At 38.6% G+C, this 22,487-nt stretch overlaps 1 protein-coding gene across 1 annotated transcript in view; it reads left to right on the top strand.

Annotated features, from left to right (window-relative positions):
- The window catches only part of ZNF521 (zinc finger protein 521), a gene marked incomplete at its 3' end in the record, with an annotated part of 256,271 nt that overhangs the window by 29,061 nt on the left and 204,723 nt on the right, over positions 1–22,487 (top strand). Inside the window, 1 exon segment of the mRNA XM_082853714.1 lies at positions 470–649. Coding sequence (XP_082709840.1) covers positions 470–649 — 180 coding nt within the window.

Below are 22,487 nucleotides of genomic sequence, written 5' to 3' on the forward strand. Positions count from 1 at the left end.
TTTTGTGCCTATGGTAATTAGCTTAGCTTACTCTAGCCTTTTGGCTAATTCTGGTAATTTCCTGTGAAAGAGTATATTTAGCAGAAAAGGAATTCATTCTCAAGCACAGTGGTTTTTCCCTTTGCATTGGAGACTGTTTAATTTTAAAAGTGATTTCTCTCTCTCTTGTAAGCAAACAAAGGCTGTAAAAAAATGTCAAAGTTAACCTTAAGTGTGGCAAATTATTTGAAAGAGGAGCTGAGAAAAGGGCTACATGTTGGAGGACAAAAGGAAAAACTCCAGTCATCACGAACTGACAAATTTTAGGGAAGTCCCACTTTTGATGCTTCTGTAATAAAATCTACAATAAAGCCCTCCTAGTGCAGCTTCAAGGAAAAAGGTGTTTCTGGTTTGGGTAGCAAGATGAAGCGCTACTTTAAAAGAACCTGTCTTTAAACACCATACTTACAGTCTTGATTTTTTTTTTCAGACCCCAACTGTGAACTTGAAGACAAGACTGAAGATGGAGAGGCAGGGGACTGTAAGAAGAGGCCGGAAGATGGTGAGGAGCTGGAAGACGAAGGCGTGCACAGCTGTGACAGCTGCTTCCAGGTGTTTGAGTCACTGAGCGACATCACAGAACACAAGATTAATCGATGTCAGCTGACAGGTAAACACACCTACCACTTCTCATCTTCTCATACGTCTTCTCTATTTCTGATTTTTCCGTTTGTTTCTTGTTTTTCAGCTGACAGGTAAACAACACTTGCCACTTCTTGTCTTCTCATACTGTTCTATTTCTGATTTTTTCCGTTTGTTCCTTTTTTTTTTCACCCCCTCTTCCAGCTGTTACATTCTTCTACTTGAGTACCTAGGTAAGTCTAGAAGCGCTTTAGAAAGAATTCGAAGATGATGGTTTACGGCAAACTCATTGTCACAGTCATCCTTAGATTTTGAATTGTACCCAGATTTTAATAGCTAATGGATATGTTTTCATTTCCTTTTTTTTTTTTTAACTACCGTGATACCATGTAGATACAGAGCCTAACATTGGGTGGCTAAAATAAAGTTTAAAAATACCTTCCGAATAAGTTTTCACAGAAGTTTAGTGTGCACGAACTTATTTTAGTTTAAATATCATCTCAAGAGAACTTTCACTGATTGGTCACTCTCTGCTGAGTTTGGTGCCTTTTTTGTGTTCCTATAAAACCTGATGCTTATTCTTGAATACCACAGTGTTCACTGCATGTGTTAACTTTCCATCTCCCTCATTAGACTGGAAGCTCGTGGATGGCAGGAACTCTGTCTTATTCATCATTGTATTCTCTGAGTCTTGCACAGTGCCTGGCCCACAGAAGGTGCTCGCTAAGGCACAGAAGCTATTCTGCTATACATTTCGCGGGAAGAATCAGATTTAAAATGACAGGAAGCATGATGTGTTCAAGTTAATGGTTGGATAAAAGTAAAACTCAGTTTGCCAAGTTTCTACCCTCTTTAAAAATATATCCTGTAAGAACATACTATATGAGGCTGGGTGGGACATTTTAGATAGATATCTCTTTTTAGACTCCTGTCATTTTTCTCTTACTGATGATACTGACACTGCTCCAGTGTGTGTGTGTGTGTGTGTGTGTGTGTGTGTGTGTGTGTGTGTGTGTGTGTGTGTGTGTGTGTTTGTAGATCTCTTACTCTATCTTATTTTCCTAGCACAAATCTTTCTTCAACTAACCATGTATAGGAAATGTATTTATTAGACAAGTGGTTCTCCAGCTGTTTCCCACAGAATATTGATATTTTTGTAAGATTTTAATAGGTGTTCCATTTTAAGCAGGTTTCCTGAACAGATTATTATGGAACTGTTGGATTAAATCCAGTTAAATAGGCTTCATTATTGAAGTGCACTGTGGCTCTTCAAAAAGGGATTGCAGTGAGTAAGTTTATTAGGCCATAGACTCTCCTCTCTTTCAGAAAACCCATTATTGTTTTTTTGGAGTATAAGTTTGGAAATCTGTGGCGCTTATATAAGCATTGCTATATACATATTTTGTGGGTTTTGGTAACCTTCTTTTGATACAGTTCCAAACTTAGAGACAAATTGCAAAAACAGTATATAGAACTCCCATCTACCACTTATCTGATTCACCAGTTTTTTACATTTTACCCTACTTGATCTGTCATTGCCTCTTCACTAGTTTTTTTTCTTAGTCATTTGAGAGAAGGTTGAAGACTTCACACCCTTCGAAATATATTCGGTGTATTTCCTAAGAACAAATACAGTCTCTTACATGGCTGTGGCACACTTATCAAAATGAGGAAAGTTCACATTTAACACATAGAGTACTGTTATCTAATCCACAACCAATGTTTAAATTTCAACAGTTGTCCCAATAATGTCCTTTAGAGGTTTTTTGCTTGTTTGTTTCATTTTCTTTCTTCTTCTTTCTAATTTTTTAATTGTCATGTCTCTTTTGTTTCCTTTCACCTGGAATGGTCTCTCATTTTTTGAGGAGTACCTGCCAACACTTTATAAAATGCCCATCTGTAATTGGGTTTGCTTGATGTTTCCTCATGATTAAATTCAGGTTACATACTTCCATGGCAGGAATGCCACCAAAGTGGTGCTGTGCCCTTCTCAGTACATCAGATCAGGAAGTACCTGATGTTGACTATACTATACCAGTGTTGATGGGGTTAACACTGAATACTTGTTTTAGGTGATGTCCACCAAATTTCTCCAGTGTTAAAATGTTGCTCTTTTCCCTTTGTAAATAATAAGTAATTTGTGGGAAGATGCTTTGACACTAAGTAAATATTTTCTCTCATGAAATCTCCATTTTAGCTGTATAATTTTTGTATTTATTAGTTGGCCTTCTGCCACAGTTTCCTTTCTTATTCATTCATTTATTTTTGTATTCGTATCACCATGGGCTTTTGGATTTGTATTTTATTCAGTGGGTCATAATTCATTACTGTCATTATTTTGATGCCCAGATTGCCTGAGATTTGGCCAGTAGGAGTCCCTTTGAATGGTATTCTGGGTCAGTTTAATGTCTCCATCATTATTTGAGGACTGACTCAGTTTCTGCTGCAAACAGATGCTCCAGGCTCATCATGTTATAGTCCTAATCAATCTTTTGTCCAAGGAACCCTGGTTCCTTTAAGAGGACAAAGGTATTTAGAAATCAAGATATGGGCACTGTGTATACTCATTGATAGAGGTATATCGTTGATTATAAACCATATCAGCAGACAGACTTTAGGAAATGTATATGTGTGTTTAATATAATACATGTATAATATAACTTATAAAATGCACATATATACAAATATATACACATATATGTATTTTTCTCTCTCTAATAAGAACCACATGTTTCTATTGATACCTCTAATTCAATCCAACATTTGAGATACATTCCAATCTTTTTTCTTTCCATATTTATTACTATCCTCTCTAGCAGTGAGACACCTATCTTCCATCATCCTCAATATATTTACTCATTTCCCGAGTCTAGAATACACATTAAGTAGTTTCAAAATTGCTTACTCATATCATCATGATAAGCAGACCAACTAACTAGAGTTTAATAGCTGTTTATAGTTATTAATGTTATAGTTTATAATGTAACATTTACATACAGTGAAATTTATAGCTCCTCAGTGTACAGTTTGATAAACTTTAACAAAATACATATACCCATGTGACCCGTATCCCTCTTAAGGTAATTTCCTGCATCCTAGACATTTCTCTTCTCTTGACCCCTTTCTAATCAATAATGATCCACTAGAAGTAACTAGATTTTAAGTTTTTAACTGTAGATTTGTTTTGCCTGTTCTAGAGCTTCTTATAAGTACACACAGTATGTACTCTTTTTTGTGTCTAGCTTCTTTTGTTCAGCATAGTGTCTGCAAGGTTCATTCATGTTGTGTATATGAGTAATCTGTTCTTTTTTATTGCCGAGTAGTATTCCATCACATGAATGTATCCTAATTTTGTTTTCCATTCTCCTATTGGTAGACATTTTGGTTATTTTTAGTTTTTGGTTGTTGTGCATAAAGTCGTCGTGAACCTTCCTATACAGGGCTTTTTGTGGATATATGTTTTATTTCTCGAGTTAAAGTAGGAGTAGAATTGCTGAGTCATGGGGTAGGGTATATTTAACTGTATGCAAAACTTCTGAATCTTTATCACAAGTGGTTGCACCGTTTTACACTCTCACCAGCAATGTCTATGAGTTCCAGTTGTGCATCCTTGATAACATTTGTGTTGCCAGTCTTTTTAATTTAAGCATTCTGTTGGGTGTGTAAAGGTATTCTTTGTGGATTTATTTGCATTTTCTAATTCATGTACATTTAATTGACTTCATTTAATTCATTTTTCCTCAGAATGCATAATTTTTGGAAAATCCCATTAAATGCAGTTAGTATGATTCTATTTTTAGTGGAATAGCTTTAAAGGGAAGCTTTACTTATGTGGAGTCAACACTAACATTAAGGTGAAGACATGGGAACCTAACTGATATGGCCAATATAAAGTATGCCAGCAAGAAATCTTACCTTAGGTGAGAGTGGTGTATCTCTCATGTGAAAGATTAACTTTAAAATTCAATATTAAAAAAACCTTGAAGTTCTATTTAGTGTTTACGTTTTATTGAGTTCCTGCCATGGAAATATCCTTATGTTCAGCTCTGTGAAGCAAAACAACAACAACAACAAAAGAAACATTATTCCTGGATAACTTTATCTATTATACAATAATATATTTCTTTATATATTATACAACTTTAATATCAGTGCAGAAAATGCTGGATTTTCAGCACGTGGTATGGTGAAGATAATATTTATGGATTAAATACTTTTTTCTTCAAAAACCTCAATCCCTAATAAAATATTTGGTTTATTTTGATCTTAAGCTTTCTAAAAGCTTAGAATCTAGTCTGTGCTCACATCATTTTATCCCACAACATTTTAAACAAAGGAAAGAAAACAGTCTTATTTGTGACTTAATGAAACATTTCAGGAACGGTACAGCTGATGGGTCTTTGTCCTGTTTATTGATGTTCAGGGTGATTTCTTGGGGAGGGCGGTAGATTGATGAGGGGAAAAGCAGAAGTGGAGGATCAGGGAGAAAGCAAAAGGGGGAGAAACAAAATCAGGAATCCTTCACATTTGTTTAAAGTGTTAAAGTTCAAACTTGAGTTGAGTTAGCTAAGGGTACCCTTCAGTCTGATCTGGAAGAGATTAAAGACACTGGCAGCATTTTAATTAAAAAAGTAATATGATGCTTTTACCTTCTTCCTTGATTAAAACCTTTTACTCTACGTTAGGAGGTCTGACTTTTCCACATTTCGCTTCCTGCTGCTTGAGTTTACTCTCTTCTTGGTGCTGCTTCTTTTTTCTGGTGGACAAAATGCTAGTTTAGCGAAGTAGGATATTTCTAGTTGTTTTCTTTTTCCCTTTTAGTTTTACTCTTTTTTGTTTCTTTATTTTTTTTTTTTTTTTTGTCTTTTAACTTCATCTAGCCCCATTTGTATCTTTGCTAATTTTCCCTTGATTCCTGTCCTTGTTTCAAGACTCTTAATTTCCTTGTTGTCCTTATATCTCTCCTTCTTTTCTCTCTGGCTATCTTATGGTCTCTTGCTGTTTTCTCAACTTTCTTCTTTGCTCCTTGTGGCTTCCCTTCTGTTCATCTCGAAGTCTTTACTTACTTGTGTCGTCCTATCCATCTAGACCAGAGCCTGAAAACCTTTTGGTGAACAATTTGTATGAAGAAAGAGGGAACTCCTAGTAGTGTATAGGAGGGTTAACTATAGAGTAGAATTAGGAGAGAAAAGTCTTAAAACTTGCTGATTTGCAAAATAACACAAAACGGAGGTATTCTGTGGTCTGACACCTGTGGAGGTCAGTCAGGGTCGTTTTGTTGAAACCACCCTGAACTGGTAAAAACCTGCCCTGAGATTCCCATCCCTAATTGAGTGCTTTCTTGGTAACTTGAGATCTGTTCTTTGGTGACTCTCATACCCAAGGGTGAGCTGCCAAGGTGAAAACTGACTCACTCCAAACTGAAAGTTTTGAAATCCTGGTCTAGTCATGCCAAGTGAGCCTAGACTAGTCCTGGCCTTAGGAGATGAAGGTCAAATATGGACCAAGATGATCAATTTTATTTTATTTTATTTTGCCTGTGCCACGCAGCATGTGGGATCTTAACTTCCCTGACCAGGGATTGAACCCGTGCCCGCTGCATTGGAAGGGCAAGTCTTAAGCAGTGGACCGCCAGGGAAGTCCCAAGATGATCAATTTTAGACTCAGATTTGAAAGTCAGCTCAGGGATCGGGTATGCCCCAGGTCAGTTCATGAGTAGGTACCAGTGACCTGGACTGAACTCACAGACAGCAGATCCAGCATCGGCCCAGAGATCTAGGGGGTCACACACACAGTTAATGGAGTTCATCACTGAGGGGAATTCTGGAAGGTGGGCACTGTTGTGGAGAAGCATCCTGACCTAGGAAGCAGCAGAACAGTCCCTAAGGATAACGAGGTACAGGGTGGCCCTCTTCTTTGTCTCTCAGGGCAGCTGTCCTCTTGTCTGCAATCCAACATGTGTAAGTAAATTATATATCATCCCTGCTTGAAGGAATAAGGGGAAAGGGGAAAAAAAAAAATTAAATCCCGCTCTTCAGTTGTAGCAGGAGATGCAAACCACCTGTCTTGCCCCAGCCGTGCTGTCTTTTTCCTGGAGGCTGAGAAGGGAGGGAAATCAACACTCTAATGCTGTTGGGACTCTCTGATGCAGAAGACAGATTATCAAAATATATATTTAAAGAAGGAAGAGCACAGAGAACCTCTCATTTTACTAATCCACAAACCCTATTATTTCTTGCCATTTCCCTCAGGGAGTAGGGAGGGCTGGAAGCCAGAGGGGTCTCATCACACTTCTCAACAAAGATTTAATAGCAGGGTGCTAAGGGGAAGGCTGAGATTACGGAGACTTTATTATGCTTACAAAACTGAGTAAGAACTAGCATTGTAAATCATCAAAACTAAGCTTCACTTAACAGGATAAATGTGTAAAGTGCATTTGGTAATACTGTATGCTTGTTGTTCTGAGTCATTTTTCTCTTCTCTCCTGCTAATTTGCAAACTTGAGTTGTCTGTTAAGTGTTCTTTCCCGTCATTGATGTGAATTGCCTGGGTGTAAATGCAGAAAAACTAAACAGCGTTGTATTAGTTCTTAACCCTCTGGCCCACTATACTGTTGGTAAGATGAGTAGGTCGAGGTGTGTGTGACAGCAAGGCTGTTGTAGTTTGGGGGAAAATGTTTGTAGACCAGATTTATAAAACCCTAACCATATTTGTGGCTCCTTTACAAATACTGATACTGTACGGCTTCACATTTTTGAAGGAAAGGAACTGAACCAATGATGAGACACTGCATCAGTATAAAATAGTATGTTCATTTAATTTGATTTTAAAAGTTATGAGACTCCCTGGAAGCTTCACACAGATTTTGTGAACTGAACACTTTTAGACATCTGGATTTTTTTTTTTTTTTTTGACTAAAGAATTTAAAGAAAAAGTGAAAGTGATTGAACATGTGTTATATGGTTGTGGAAAATTAAAGACTGGTTGGTTCCACTTGACAGTCAAGTACCCTAACAGCGAGTTCTGTTGGCAGTGGGAATAAGGAAAATGAGTGTTTTATGGAATGAAGCATCATTTTCACAGAAGCATATTGAAACTGTTTTCAGAAATTTTTTTTGCTGTTTTCCTTTTCAAATCATTAGTTGAAATAAATTACATGAAATAAATGTGATATTTTAACACTTTAGTTTATATTAATTAGGTTCAATGCATTATGCCTTTGATTTGCATATTTCTACATTAATTTCTGTATTAATTCATTATTCATGCTTTGTTATTAATCATTTATATATAAATTAATTATCTCTTTCTATATTAATTAGGCTTAAGGCACTGTATATTTTATTTTCCTATGTCCCTCTGTTTTGATCAATTTCTTGTTTCCTACCCAAAATATTTCCTTAGTGTTTTTAGGCTACTTCATTCTTCAAATCCCCCTAAGCCCCCAAAATGCAATTTCGTGGCCTCCACTGATTCCATTCCCCAGCCCCTTCTCCACATGCTTCTTATTTTTCAGACCAGTGGTTTCCAAACTTTTTTGATTAAAAAAATACAGGCTGCATCTTCATAATACATACTTATCAATATATTAGATAGATGCACATATGATACAACACTCAAAAAACAGAAATTGAAAAATGAGGTGAAGATGAAATAAATAGATTTAAAAAATAAATTTATGTTGTTTTGAAGTTCTGGTCTAGATTCATTTATTTTGACAATTTATTTTAATGGCTGTGAGAGCTAAGAGAGCTATCTCAGAAAACCACAAAGAGAGAACGTCTGTTATTACACTTCTTGCTGAGGTTCATAACTATCGACGTTGGCTATAGCCACCATATTTCAAATAACTTTCCTGAAATCTCAATTTTGTTTTGCCAACTTTTGGTCACATCTGATTAAATTGTTTCTTTCTTCCGTCCTTCATCCTGTGGCTGACAAAGAGCTTTTACTAGGAGTAGAAGGGCTAGACTTGCCATTTTCTTGTTGATTATTTGTGCACAGCTATCAATATCCTGCAGTTGCCTTGCAGAAAACTTTAAAAATCACTTATCAAAACTTGAGGATTGTGTGTGAATTAGATTACTTAACATTAAACAAGATGATCCACAGGTCTGTTTCACTGGGCACTATTTTGAGATGTGGGAAGGGAGTGGAGAAGCAAGGGCACCCAGGATGACTATTTATCTTCTCACTCTCAGGATGCTGGGTGGCTATTTATGGCTGCTGTCCCTTCTGATTGGTTGCTAAATATTCAGACTATCTTTTCTACCCTGGGATATGTACCCTATATTTCAGAGACCACTGTTGTTGACTACCATTTACTTCATCATGTGAAAAACAACTCGCCAAGTCTCTGCTCCTCTCGGTTTTAGAGAAGGTGGTGTGGCTTGAGTGTGTCATTTTCTTGGTCTGGCAGGACCATGACTAAAGTTCTTCTACGCATTTGCCAGAGAGAAAGCAATTGTCCATGATTGGTTCCAACCTCTGAGCTGTTGGTTGAGTGAGCTCCTTTTTCTAGTTTTGGAGGAAGGGTCAGTTAAACTATTACCTGCTGTGAAAGCATTGTTGTTTCCACATTGATTTTGCTACAGCAGAGCTTTGATATTAGTGTTTAGTCTACTGTCTTTTTCTTGATATATTTGTTTGTGAAATTCTCTACCAAAACATGGATACAAAATAATCATTTTCAGGTCCATTATTGTCTCGAAGCTTTTGAACGATTTTGGGCATTGTAATCGGGATTTATAAAAGGCCTTTACTGATGAGGTACATTTTCCCACTATGAATGGTGAGTTATTACATGTATTAATTTATTAAAATTAAATAGCTGGAATATTGAAGGGGTAGTTTTAAGAAATACTTCTCTGTATTTTTGATGTGCATTTTAAAATTAGGTGTTTTTACGCTCATTCTTGATAGATTATCTGGGCAGAGGTTGACAGTTATTTTTGTTCCACGTTATGAAGATATTACACCATAATCGTGATTGCTGTTGTTTTTGTTGAGCTATCTATAGTCATTCTAATTATAGTTCTTTTGTGTGTAATTTGTCTTTTCTATTTAGTTGGATTTTACATATTCTCTTTGATTTCGTGTTCTGAAGTTTCACTAAAATATGTCTAACTGTGGAAAAAAAATAAAAATAAAAAAATAAAATTTTTTGTCAGCCTGTTATAATTATTTGTGAATGACAAGAAAGCTACTGATTATGAATGGAAAGTTCCTAAAGGATGAACTCTCCTAGAAATAGAAAATACATGGGTAAATTCACTTTATTTTTTACAAGTAAGAGCTAAGTGGAGAATATCCTGTATTAGCTATAACTATTTGCAAATTACCTGCTCCTTGATTAGTTTGAGGTTTTTGAAATTAGCATTTTGAAATGAATAGAACTCAAGAAGCAAATTAGCATTATTTGTCTGTGTATTAAAAATGTTACCTTTGGATGTCTTGTGGAACCATAACTGTTTTAGAGAAGTGGTCTGGCCTTAGTTGTATAATTGATAATGAACATATTATCATCTAATTCTGTGGTTTCAGGATTTATTTGCCAAAAATTGTAAATAAAATATCAAGAACACAAACCATGGGAGAATATCTTCAAGAATTTCCACCATGTCCTTGATGGTCATTGATGGTAATTAAAGCTGTCAGTTTGTCCCTGTGGAGAAGTGTAAAGATTATAAATGAAGGGCTGTATTTGGGATGTGGAAACAGTGGGGCCTCTTTTGTGGGGAAGATGAATTAAAAGAAACCAACTATTTCCTCGGCCCTGTGCAGCCATTCAGTCTGTCTTATAAACAGGGTGATGTTTAGGTATTTGGATACATTTGTGTGCACACGAGAGCTCTGCCACATGTAGCCTATTCTCAGATGTGAAATTCAACATGATAAAACTTAGGAGGTTGAATTTTTACAGTTTTATATGACTGCACTTTTCTTTTTTCTACATTACTCTGCTTAAGATGCTTGTGACCAATATCTACTTCCTTTATAAGGTAGTGAGTTGATAAGAAAAGTGGACTATTTCCCCATCCTTTCTCTTTGTGTGAAGTCTCTGGCTGGGGATCTAGTCTTTGGGGAATGGCAGCAATGTCACAGAGATCTATGACCTCCTAATAGGCCATGGGAGGGGAAGGCAGGACTCATTCTACACTGTGCCTCAGGGCTTAGTTCCTTTAAACTTCAAGGAATTGGATGGAACTCTTCACTCCTCCTTTCTTTCAGCTTTACCTTCAGGGGAAATTGATCGATTAGAGGTGATTATTCCGCAAACTCTGAACCCTTTTCCCCTCTTTGTTCCAACTGGAGCTCCTCAAAGTTTAAAGGGATTGTGTCTCCTGGGTGAAATGTAGAATGAATTTAAATAGATTATTGGGTAGAACTCTTTGAACACACATTAAAAGTGCTAAAAAAATATATTTGGAACTGAAAGAAATATGGGAAGCAAAAGGAGAAAGTAACATTTGTTTTAAGATAATGATAATGTAATTATATGGGACATTTTTGAGCACATGATTAGCTGTTAGAATCATAGTAGTGCTTCAACCAAGAAAATAATAGAGTCAGTGCAACAAATCGACAGTTGTAGAAAATCTGGATGGTGACTAAGACCCTAATAGGCCCAAAGACAACCGTAAATGACTGGGTTTATATATGTCCTCTGTTAAGCACAGCAAAATTCTACTAATGGATGGCTTTCAGTTTTTTCTAACTTCTTTGTTTAACAACAACAAAAAATGCTCTCTACCTAATTCTCTTTTTGCATGTGTGATACATTTGCCTTATCGGCACTATGGACCTTATTTGAGTTATATTTCATTCCACATCAATTTAATTTTTCCCCCTTTAAAAAAATCTAATTCCTGGACTCTACCTACCCACAGAGCAGTATTAGCTCCCCCTGGTGACTAAATAAAAATGTAGGCAAGGATGAGTGTGGTGATGAGCTTCATTAACTTTAACTTTTAAATGCATAATTAGCATTAGGATGTATACACTTGGCAAGTACACTGAACTATTTTCCAAGAAAAAATTCCAATTAGTCTTGAGAAATGTCCATTTTCATGTCAGTTTATTTACATGGTGAAGGCTGGTCTATCTTATGTGGCTTTCCTGGAGTTCTGCCCATTTTAATGACACCGAAGCTCGTGGTTTCTGATGTGGGAGATATTAGGACAGAAGGCAGATACTCAGATCTTCTGTAAACTAGGAGCTGATTAGAGACACAAAAAATGAAAGTAAGAGTGCTACCAATTTGCCTATCTCTTATCATTCTTGCAAAATAGACTTTCCATAGAATAGGTTATTATTGTTAAAATGATTTGAAATCTCTCCATATCTTGGCTGTTGTGAATAACGCTGCAGTGAACATGGGAGGGCAGGTATCTCTTGAAGATCCCAATTTCAGATCCTTTAGTTGTAAACCCACTTATAAGATGAATAAGTTCAGGGGATCTAATGCACTGCATTGTATAATAGTTAGAGAAAATTATACTGTACTATATACTTGACAGTAGCTAAGAGAATAGAGCTTTAATCCTCTCATCACAAAAAAGAAATGGTAATTATGTGAGGTGATAGAGGTGTTAGCTAACCCTACTATGGTAATCATTTTGCAGTTAATAAGTGTATCAAGTCATCACGTTGTATTAAACTTATACAATGTTACGTGTCAGTTCTATCTCAGTAAAGCTGGAAAAAATAAAATAAATTTTTTGGGGAAGGACACTGTTGTACATTCAAACACCAAGATGTGTTTTTTTGTTGTCACCTCAAGGAAGCATTTTTCCAATTTAATTTACAAATTGTTTAAAAGTGTATATTTTTATTACTTGGATTGCTTTCCAACTTAACTCGTATAGTTTAGTTTCTAAAACATTTCCCCTTCATAATTATCAGTTTGACGGACACTTGAGAATGCCTTTATAATCTTTCTGAAAAGGAATTTGTCAAGTCTGTCATATCTGTCATATACTTACCAGTCAACCCTCCATGTCCTCGGGCTCCACAAATGCGGATTCGGCTGACCCGCGGATCAAAAATATTTGGGAAAAAAAATTCCAGAAAGTTACAAAAAGCAAAACTTGGATTTGCCTTGCACTCCGGCAACTATTTACATAGTATTTAGACTATTTACATAGCATTTACGTGCTATTACATATTATAAATTATTTAGAGATGATTTAAAGCATATGACAGGATAAGCGTAGGTTATATGCAAATACTAGGGACTCAAGCATCCATGGATTTTGGTATCTACTCGGGGTGTTCTGGAACCAGTCCCCCAAGGATACCCAGGGATGGCTGTATTTCTTATGTGTAGTCTTATTTTCTATGAAAAAAGTATTTGCTTTTCACCGCTGTTTTATGCTGGTTATCAAAAAGCAATGTCTGTGACTGTGTGATCTGGTTTAATGTTTTATATTAAATATTATATATTATTATGCATTCAAAAGGAAAGATTTAAATAGTGATAACTTTCTTCTTATCACATGTTTATTAATACAGATGTTATTACATTGATTAGATACTGCAGTTGGGCTCAATATAATGAAAAGTGTATGGCTCCATTACTTTCTACACTACGAAGACCATGCAGAGATAGTGAAATGAATAGCACCGCTCTGTAGTTTGTTTTCCTAAATACTACTACGCATTTATCAGCAGTTCAATTCAAGAAACATTTATCAAGTTTCTAGTCTTTGTCAAATAAGTACTGGGCCCAGGATCTTCTGGGAGGAAAATGGTTTAGGGTGGGTCTCTGAGCCTAACTCGGACTCAGGGTTGGCTTCCTGGAGCATGTGATGCCTTGAGTGGTAAGAGAGTTCGCTAGTGAAGATAGGTGGGGAGAGGCATTTCAGGCAGACAAAAGAGGAGGAAAAATAGGAATGGGATATGAAACAGAAAAGTATCTGCTGGGGCAACATCAAGCTAGAGGAAAGTGCAAGATGGGGAAGTAGTGAGAGAATGTGAATGTATTAGTCCCCTATTGCTGCAGAATAAATGACTCCAGCAATTTTGACTTAAAGCAGCAATCACGTATCATCTTAAAGTTTCTGTAGTTCAGGAATTTGGGAGCAGCTTACCTGGGAGATTCTAGTTCAGGGTCTCTTATGAGGTTGCAGTTGAGGCGTTGGCCAGGGCTGCAGTTAGCTGAAGTTTTGAATGGGACTAGAGGATTCACTTCTAAGCTCAGTCACATGGCTGCCGACTGGACATCTCAGATCTTCACCACATGAGCCTCTCTATAGAGTTGCTCATGGCATGTCAGTAGGCTTTCCCCAGAACAAGTAAAGTGAGAGGGAGGAGAGGGAAGGGGAAAGGTTTTGGAAAAGGGTGAGGGAGAGAAGGAGAGAAGCTGCAATGTCTCTTATGGCCTAATCTTGGAAGTGGCATACTATTTCTTCTGCTATATTCTATTATTATTTTTTTTGTGTGTGTGTGTGTGTGGTACACGGGCCTCTCACTGTCGTGGCCTCTCCCGTTGCGGAGCACAGGCTCCGGACGCGCAGGCTCAGCGGCCATGGCTCACGGGCGCAGCCACTCCGCGGCACGTGGGATCTTCCTGGACTGGGGCACGAACCCATGTCCCCTGCATCGGCAGGCGGACTCTCAACCACTGCGCCACCAGGGAAGCCCCATATTCTATTATTGATCACACAGACCAACCCTTGGTATGATATGAGAGAGAATTACACAAATGCCTGAATACCAGGAGATGGGGTTCACTGGGGGCCACCTTGAAGGCTGGTTAGTGCAATGAACTGGGAAGGAAAGGTAAGATCTGGCCATTGGGGGACCATGCTAAGAAGTTAAATTTGATTCTCTGGCCTGTGCTTTTCAAACTGCTCTGAGGAACCTCACAGATATATATCAGCCAGGGAGGCATGGAGGTAGGGAGTTGAGATAGCAGGGATCCTCCATTCCCTGCAATCAGAACAGCCCAGGCTGGAATTGTTTCATAGAATGGAAATTCAAGAAGGATTTCACTTTAGTATTGAGTTTAGAAGCTTAAGAATGTTTGATAATTACTGTTTTAGGCAGTGAGTAGCTATTGAAGGTTTCACACAGGAGAATATATGCTCAGATTGAATGGTGTGTGTAGATTTAATGGGGAAATTGGGGGGGGGGGGCTGGGATTCCAGACAGGTAGCTCTTGCAATTGCACGAGTAAGAGAAGATGGGGCCAAAACCAGTGCAGTGGTCGTAGGAGTGGAGAGGAGGACCAAATGCAATAACTGTTTAGGAGGTAAAATCATCCAGATGTAGCTGTTGATAAATTTTGGGGGCATAAGAGCAAGGAAAAGATTAGAACAAGCCCCCAGTCTCTGAACTCCTCAGGTGCATTGAGTGGCCATCCCCTGATACCAGGAATGAAAAAGAAGCAGGATTGGAAGGTAGGGTGGTGAGTTCACTTTTGCTCAGGTTAAATTTGAGATACTCTCTTGGCTAGAATTGTTTAGAACAGCAGTTGTTACTTAGGCCAGAACCCATAGGTAGACATTAGGCCACTTAGCAGACTTCCTATTTCCTTAAGTCATGGTTTAGTTTTCCCTTTGTCAATTATCTAAGTTTCTCCCACAACTTGCCCCCCATTTTTGTTTCTGATCCAGCATTTCCCCCCCTGGTTTTAATAGTGAAGAATCCCCTTCCTCAGGTTGGTTACTTCTTACGCTTTGGCTGCTGGATATAAGGCCCCTTGTAGCTGAGGTTGTTACAGCAGGTGGAAGTGACCCCCTGGAAAAGCACAATGTCTTAAAACTTTAAGGCTGGGTAGTATTTTTTTCTCTCAGGATGAGGAATTTTGACATCTGAGGTTTAGTGAAATCCAGCAAATGGTTGCAGAGAAGGCTGCTCTATTCTCACAGGATTAGGACAGTGGGTTTTCCTTTTTAAAACTACATACGAAGGTACATCTCTATAGGAAATCTTATTCCTTAGGAATTATTGGTTGTGCCCACCAGCACCGACCTCACCCGCCCCACCCCCCAAAAAAGAAATTTCCAAGCAGATTTAATTTTACTATAATTTTTTTTTTTTTGAATCTGTGACCGTCTTGTGAATCTTAATGGGCTCCTTTTATGGCTGATTTTCAGAATTGTAGTTTCCCATCATCTCCCTTAGTATTATTTTCATTAAAAATTCCATTAGCTTTAAAAAATCAATGTAATCATGCAGTAGTAATTAATTCTTACCAATCCTGCAAAGGAAAGATGACTTAACAAAACTTCGAAATGTTAAAATGGGTAAAAAGAGGGAGTTCCCTGGTGGTCCAGTGTTTAGGACTTGGTGCTTTCACTGCCGAGGGCCCAGGTTTGATCCCTGGACGGGGAACTAAGATCCCACAAGCGGCACAGCGTGGCCAAAAAAAAGAAAAAAAAAAATGGGTAAAAAGAGTTGTGTGGTTAACGGAACTAGGAGAGATGTCAGTATATAACGGATGGAGGGCTGGACTCCGGCAGCTGGCCGACCCGAATGCCCATCCCAGTTCTCCCCAAACTAGCTGTGCGGCCTTAGGCAGATGACTTAAATGTTTAATCTAAAATACCCTATCTGTAAAGTAGGGACAGTCGCAAAAAGGTAATAATTTTGCCAGCCTCGTAGGGTTGTGGCGACTAAATGAGATAATAGGTGTGCTTGGCGCACAGTGAATGCTCACTCTACACATACTTGTTAGTATCAGTATTATTAAAGGTGGTAAGGATTCCTTTAAGGATATGTCACATAAGTCAGATTCCAGATTTGAATGTCTTCCAGAATCCTGAGAGGTTTTGGAAGAGTTAGTATGAGTTAATAGCTGGCATTGTCTTAAATTCTCCCCCTTTTAAAATTCAAAAGAGGCTCATGGGTGATTGATGCTAGGGGTCATGGGGCAAGGGGGGTAAATGAGGATTAGTTTAATTAAGTATGCTCATCACCATTCTAGTAAGACCTTAATGTTTAGATTCGTATAGAAGAGAGAACATCATATTTTGAAGACAAAGAAGGGAGGCCCTGTTTCTATATAACATTGATTCTAACTTCATTCTATACAAAATACTAAAAATTAAGGCCCTGGCATGTCTTCGGCCTGCACTCTGATGTGTATAATTGTAAGAAGATAGTTGTACAATGGATATCAGTGAAAAATGTTATACTCATAACTTATTTAGTTAGTGGCACAGAATTTTCTATACATTTTTTAGAATGTTTTAAAAAATTTTTTCCTGGTTTTGTGAATTAGCTCAAAACTTATAAAATATGAATTTTAGTTTAGTGCAATTTAAAATATTCATACTTCACTTTTAGTGGCCATGCATAAGCATTATGAAATCGGTCTGGCAGTAATAGAGACTTGGGTGATAAATGGTTTGGAATCATCTAGTCTAAGTGAGTTCATTTAAATGTGGGAGATTTGTACTTTTGTTTTCTAGGGGGAAAGAGTCTAGCAAAATGAATTTGTGCAACAAATGATCACAAAGACAGTCGGCTATTTTTATAGTGCGCCAGACATTAAAGCGATGTCTACTTAACGTGGACACGTTAGTGCTAGTGAGTCTTTACTATGTTCCCATCTTCTGCTGTGCATTGTGAGGGTACAAAGAAATGTGAGTCACGAACCCTATTTGCAAAGGGTCTTACTGTGCACTTGGTGAACAAAACACGTGTACCTGAAAAAGTCATATTGTTATCGTTAAGTGGTGGAATTGCTAATATAAGCGATAAGTTCTGTGAATGTCCAGAGAAGGGAGTGGGAGAGGAGCTGGCAGGGGAAGCCTTGTGGAAGACGCCCGAGGTGAACTCCACACAGAGAGACCATGACAAAAATGAACAGGATGAGGTGAGGGTGGGATGCTAAGGCAAGATGGGGCATCCTAGGTAGGGGATTGCTGATGGAGAAAAAGACTTGGAGTTAAAATTTTGATATCTCATCCAGAAAATAATTTCTTAAGCAGTAGCACTGTGTCACAGAGTGTTCAAAAGTTCAAGAGTTCGAGCAGAGCACAGTGCCTATAAAAGTGCTGTAGGCGTGCACAACACAAAGGAACCATGAGGATAGGTACTAACCAGGAAAAAGAAAACTGTGTCCACATTAGGCTGTTCTATGAGTAGCTTCAACAGAATCAAGTAAGGTAGCATCTGTGAACACCTGCTGAGAAGTGAGTACTCCTCTAAGAGAACGCAACCTGTGTGGGCCACCGTGGGAAGTTTCTCCATTCATCAGAAATACACTGAGCTGGTCTCCATGACACTGCATTTGATAGTAGTATCTTTTACCCAATGCTTTTGTTAAAATGTTGTGCAGTGTCTTCAGGCTTGATTTTCATTTAAGTTTTATTCTTATTATGCTATGAGACTTTGGTGCTTATCGAATGTAAATTTTCTCCAGTGAAGGAAGAAATTACTAGCACAGCTATTAATAGTCTGGTGAAAAGTCTTATTGCTTCTTAAAATTTATATTTTCCTGGTGATTGACAATCGCTAATTAGTTAATCCTCTGCCTGTGCTCCTGAGGTAGGTCAATATTATCTCCTTTAGAAAATGAGAAGATTGAGAAATCAGGGTCTTCAGTGATTTTCTCAACAACCGATTTCTGTACTGACATGACAAAAATAGAGTTTACTCTTAAACATTTTTATTTTAGTTAACAGAATATCTTTGTGTTGAATGACTGACCACCTGAGATACCTTTTTTTCTCTTCACTGTGCATTTAAAAAGCCATTTACAGCAAGTGGGAGTTTGGGCCCCAAAATGTAGATTTGATCTGTAGGCTTACCATTTGATTGATGGTAGACTTTGGATAAATCTGTAAGCTTTATAAATATGTAGAACAGAAGAACCCCAAATAACATCAGCCTGAGGTAGAAAGAAGTTTATTTCTTGCTTATCTATGGGAATTCTAGAGATGAGCAGTCTAGAGCTGGTTTTCTTTCTCGGTGCTGTGCTTCTCAGCACGTGGCTGCCCTTGTGGAGCAGGCCGTTCTGGCCGCTGGCTTTCATGTCATCATGTCCACATGGAGGGCAGGAAAAGAGGAGATGGAAGACATCACAGAACTTCCAGTCCGAGCTGGCTGCTTTTAAGCAGGCTTCCCATAAACCCCATACAGTAATTCCACTCACATCTCATTGGAATGGAAGCATGGATTTTGAGGTAGGCAGTTGACACCATCTCTCACACAATTAACATATTTGAACATTTGGATTTTGTGTTATTTTGTATGACTGGTGATATTTCTCTCTTCCAATGTCATGTATAATTTAGGACACCAGCTAAAACATAAGAGCCTTTTAAACTCCCAACATGGACAGAACCTTTTTCTCTGGTTGGCAACCCATATTCTTTAATTATTTAGCGAATAGCACATCAGATTTTCCAATGGAGAGACTGTTTCTGAATCCAGGGAAGAGCTGCAGGCTAGGACTCTGTGCTTTATCCACCTTGATTCTTTGTTTTGAATGTCGGTATTCCTGTAGAGAAAAATAAGGAAACATATCTTTATTAGAGCAGAAATCCTTAATACAACCACATCAGGCATGGCATGGATATGACCCCAGGGAGTATTTTCCAAAACATGGTACAGCACGTGGAACTTCTGTGTACCCAGCCAACCTCAACACCATCCTGTTTAACCCCAGAAACTACATTTTCCATGAATGCATCGTAAAATATGCTCCATTCTGTGTGTGTCCTGGAACGTAGTGGTCAATTAAATAAGAGGTATGTCACCCACCTGCTTTTTGGATGTGACGTTATCACCTAGGTGCTGCTAGCGTGCCATTGCTAGCTTGAGGCATGGACCTGCCCAGGCCATCTGCCATCACTGAACAGCCGGTGTGCAACATGCCTGCTTCTTCACCGCATGCATATCACATGCTTCCCACTGCTGCCATGCACCCTTCTCTCTTCTCTCATCTCCCTTCTTCTCCACGGCCTCTCCCAGTATCTGCAAACGAATAGGTGGTATAAAAAAGTACGCTAGATAATCTATACCGATGGAGGGGCTATAGAAGACAGAAGTTTTCCATCTGGTGTTGAGTCATGCAAGGTTAGCACTAAGAAGACCCTTAGAGTTCATCTGGTCCCACTTCCTTGTTATGGAACAGAAAATCCAGACACACTGTCACTTAGCAATCTACTGGCCCTGCCAAGACTTGGACATCGAACTTCCGACTCCAAGTCCAGTGTCAGTTTTGAAACCCGTTGTTTCATCAAGATGAAATGAGTAATGGATCACACCACAAGCCATTACCCTAAAGCAATTCCAGGTTGAATAACGGCTTTTTAGGGGTTGGTACCCGTGCCTTCTTCAGGTGGACACCTTTTTTGTGTCCAGAAGTTGTACCAGATACTTATCTGTAAGTGAATGGACTCTATAAATAAACTTCCCTGTCCCTCCACCCCCCCCACCTTGAGTATTTCTCCAGTTCCTAGCTGTGACCCATTTTGGGGGGAACATGCGGAGAGGAAAAACCTGCTGATTGCTGTGAAGGAGGACTCCTGCCCATGGGGACTTGTACCAGCAACATGCGGGCTGCATCATGTCCTTTGGATGGACAGGCTGTGAACTTGGTTTTAGGTCACCATTTTGGAATGAAAGAGTGCTTCGTGGTCGTCTCATTGCAGTCCTTGGTGTTATTACGGAAAATGATCTACCTGCCGAGTCTCTTCAATTGTAGGTGATTCTGTGTCTTGGGTAGAAGGTATAGAAGGGTAATATCCTCCTTCTCAGTTGCTTCTTGGTTTTCAGTTGTCATACCAGGTGTTACCTGTGCTGCCTGAGTCCTTGTCAGTTTTCCTGCTCTACTGGATATTTTTAGATTTCTCCAACCCTGTATGAGATCCCTTTCCAGTTTTTAATAAATCTCTGATGTGCCCCTTGTGTATATCTGAGAGAGTCCATAAAACCAGGTATAGATATGATGGAAGAAAAAGTAAGTTCCAGCTGCCAGTGGCTCCTGTTTGCTAATTGGAACATTATGGATGCTTTCAAAATAAAATCAAGTTTATAAATGCTCTCTATAGTATAGCTGTTGCATTTTTAGAGAATTAAATGTACGTTGTGTCATAGGAAACCATTACCCACCTTTGTGCTTGCAATGCTCAGGAGAAACATAAATGTTTCTCACCATTGTTTGATGTTTTCAAATTATTAATATGTATACATCGTTAAGGGTGGGAAAGTGTTTAAAGAATCAAAGAGAGGAAGAGAGGAACAGAAAGTTTTAATATCAGGAGCATATGCCTTTTTAATGTCTTTGCCGAAATTAAATATTTGTAAATGTTTTTGAGGAACTTTAATATTTCTATTATAACTTTCAAAATTTGCAGTAGCTCCTTCATTTAAGTTTGCTTTGGAGAGATTTTATGATCTTTCTAATACCTCCAAAACTTTTAATAATAAGAGATGTAAACACATACCAAAATGAGAATATTCTCATTTGTACACTCTTAGATCAAAACATATATTTTCAAAATGACCATTCCTGGGACTTCCCTGGCGGTCCAGTGGTTAAGACTTTGCCTTCCAGTGCAGTGGCTGCATATTCTATCCCTGGTCGGGGAGGTAAGATCCCACATGCCTTGCAGACAAAAAACCAAAACATAAAACAGAAGCAATATTGTAACAAACTCAATAAAGACTTTAAAAATGATCCATATCAAAAAAAATCTTTTAAAAAAATAACCATTCCTATTATATTGCCATATTATGTGTCTGTGTAAGTCCGTATATCCTAATGTTGCTTTAGTAAAGTATTATTGATATTTTTAGTTTATTTTGGGGTACTGAACTACCATAAAAGTTAGTGGCTTAACAATGATAACAATTGATTACTTTTTAAGATTCTTTGGGCTGACTGGTGGATCTCCTGGTTTTCATGAGGTTGACCTGGAGGTCCCTGTGTCTGGTCCTGGCTGAACCTTGGAGCTTAGCTAGGGTTGTTCAAGGGCTGTGCGGGGCCTCGGCTCTCCCTCTCTTATGTGGCTGCGTCGGCTTCTCACAGCAGGGGCCTGATTTCCAAGGAGGGCTCCAAGGTCTCAATTTCCATATCTTGATGCTCAGGCTCAGAAATAACACACCATCTTATTCTACTGGTTAACAGAAGTTCCAGGTCCAGCTCAGATTCAGGAGGAAGGGGAACCAACTAAACTTTCCGACGATGAAATAGGAAGGTCACCGGTGCAAAAGAACATATGGGCTGGGAGTTGTGGTTGCATCCTTGGGAAACACAGCCTACTATAGAAACCCAAGTCTTTCTTATTATCACTTCTTTTCTTCAAAGTGTGTCATGCAATTTTAATTGAGCTTTTGCTTCAAAGTGAGAATTTGGAAGCAAGAATTTATACAAAATAATTTCTTAAACTGTAGCTCATTTTCCCCTTGTAGCATGGGGTCCTTAACGTCTTAATCCTATTGTCATATGTCATTGGGAATCTTTATTTATTTATTTTTCGGTACGCGGGCCTCTCACTGTTGTGGCCTCTCCCGTTGCGGAGCACAGGCTCCGGACGCGCAGGCTCAGCGGCCATGGCTCACGGGCCCAGCCGCTCCGCGGCATGTGGGATCTTCCCGGACCGGGGCATGAACCCGTGTCCCCTGCATCGGCAGGCGGACTCTCAACCACTGCGCCACCAGGGAAGCCCGGGAATCTTTATTTATTAAAGAAACATTAGTCAAATATGGAGGTTTCTCACCCTGGACAATTGCTTTATGAAAAACCTTACAGTGTTTTCCCCCATAATATTCTAAACCCTGTTAGGAGTAGAACACAGCACAGTAATTGAGTGGGTCTGAAGTATTTGTCTCCCAATGGCAGTACTACATAGTTTCCATAATTTTGAAGTTTATAAGTCTGTCTGTATTCAGAATTCCTCACAGTT

This window comes from Leucopleurus acutus (assembly GCF_964270905.1).
Source record: "Leucopleurus acutus genome assembly, chromosome: 13".
NCBI classification, from domain to species: domain Eukaryota; kingdom Metazoa; phylum Chordata; class Mammalia; order Artiodactyla; family Delphinidae; genus Leucopleurus; species Leucopleurus acutus.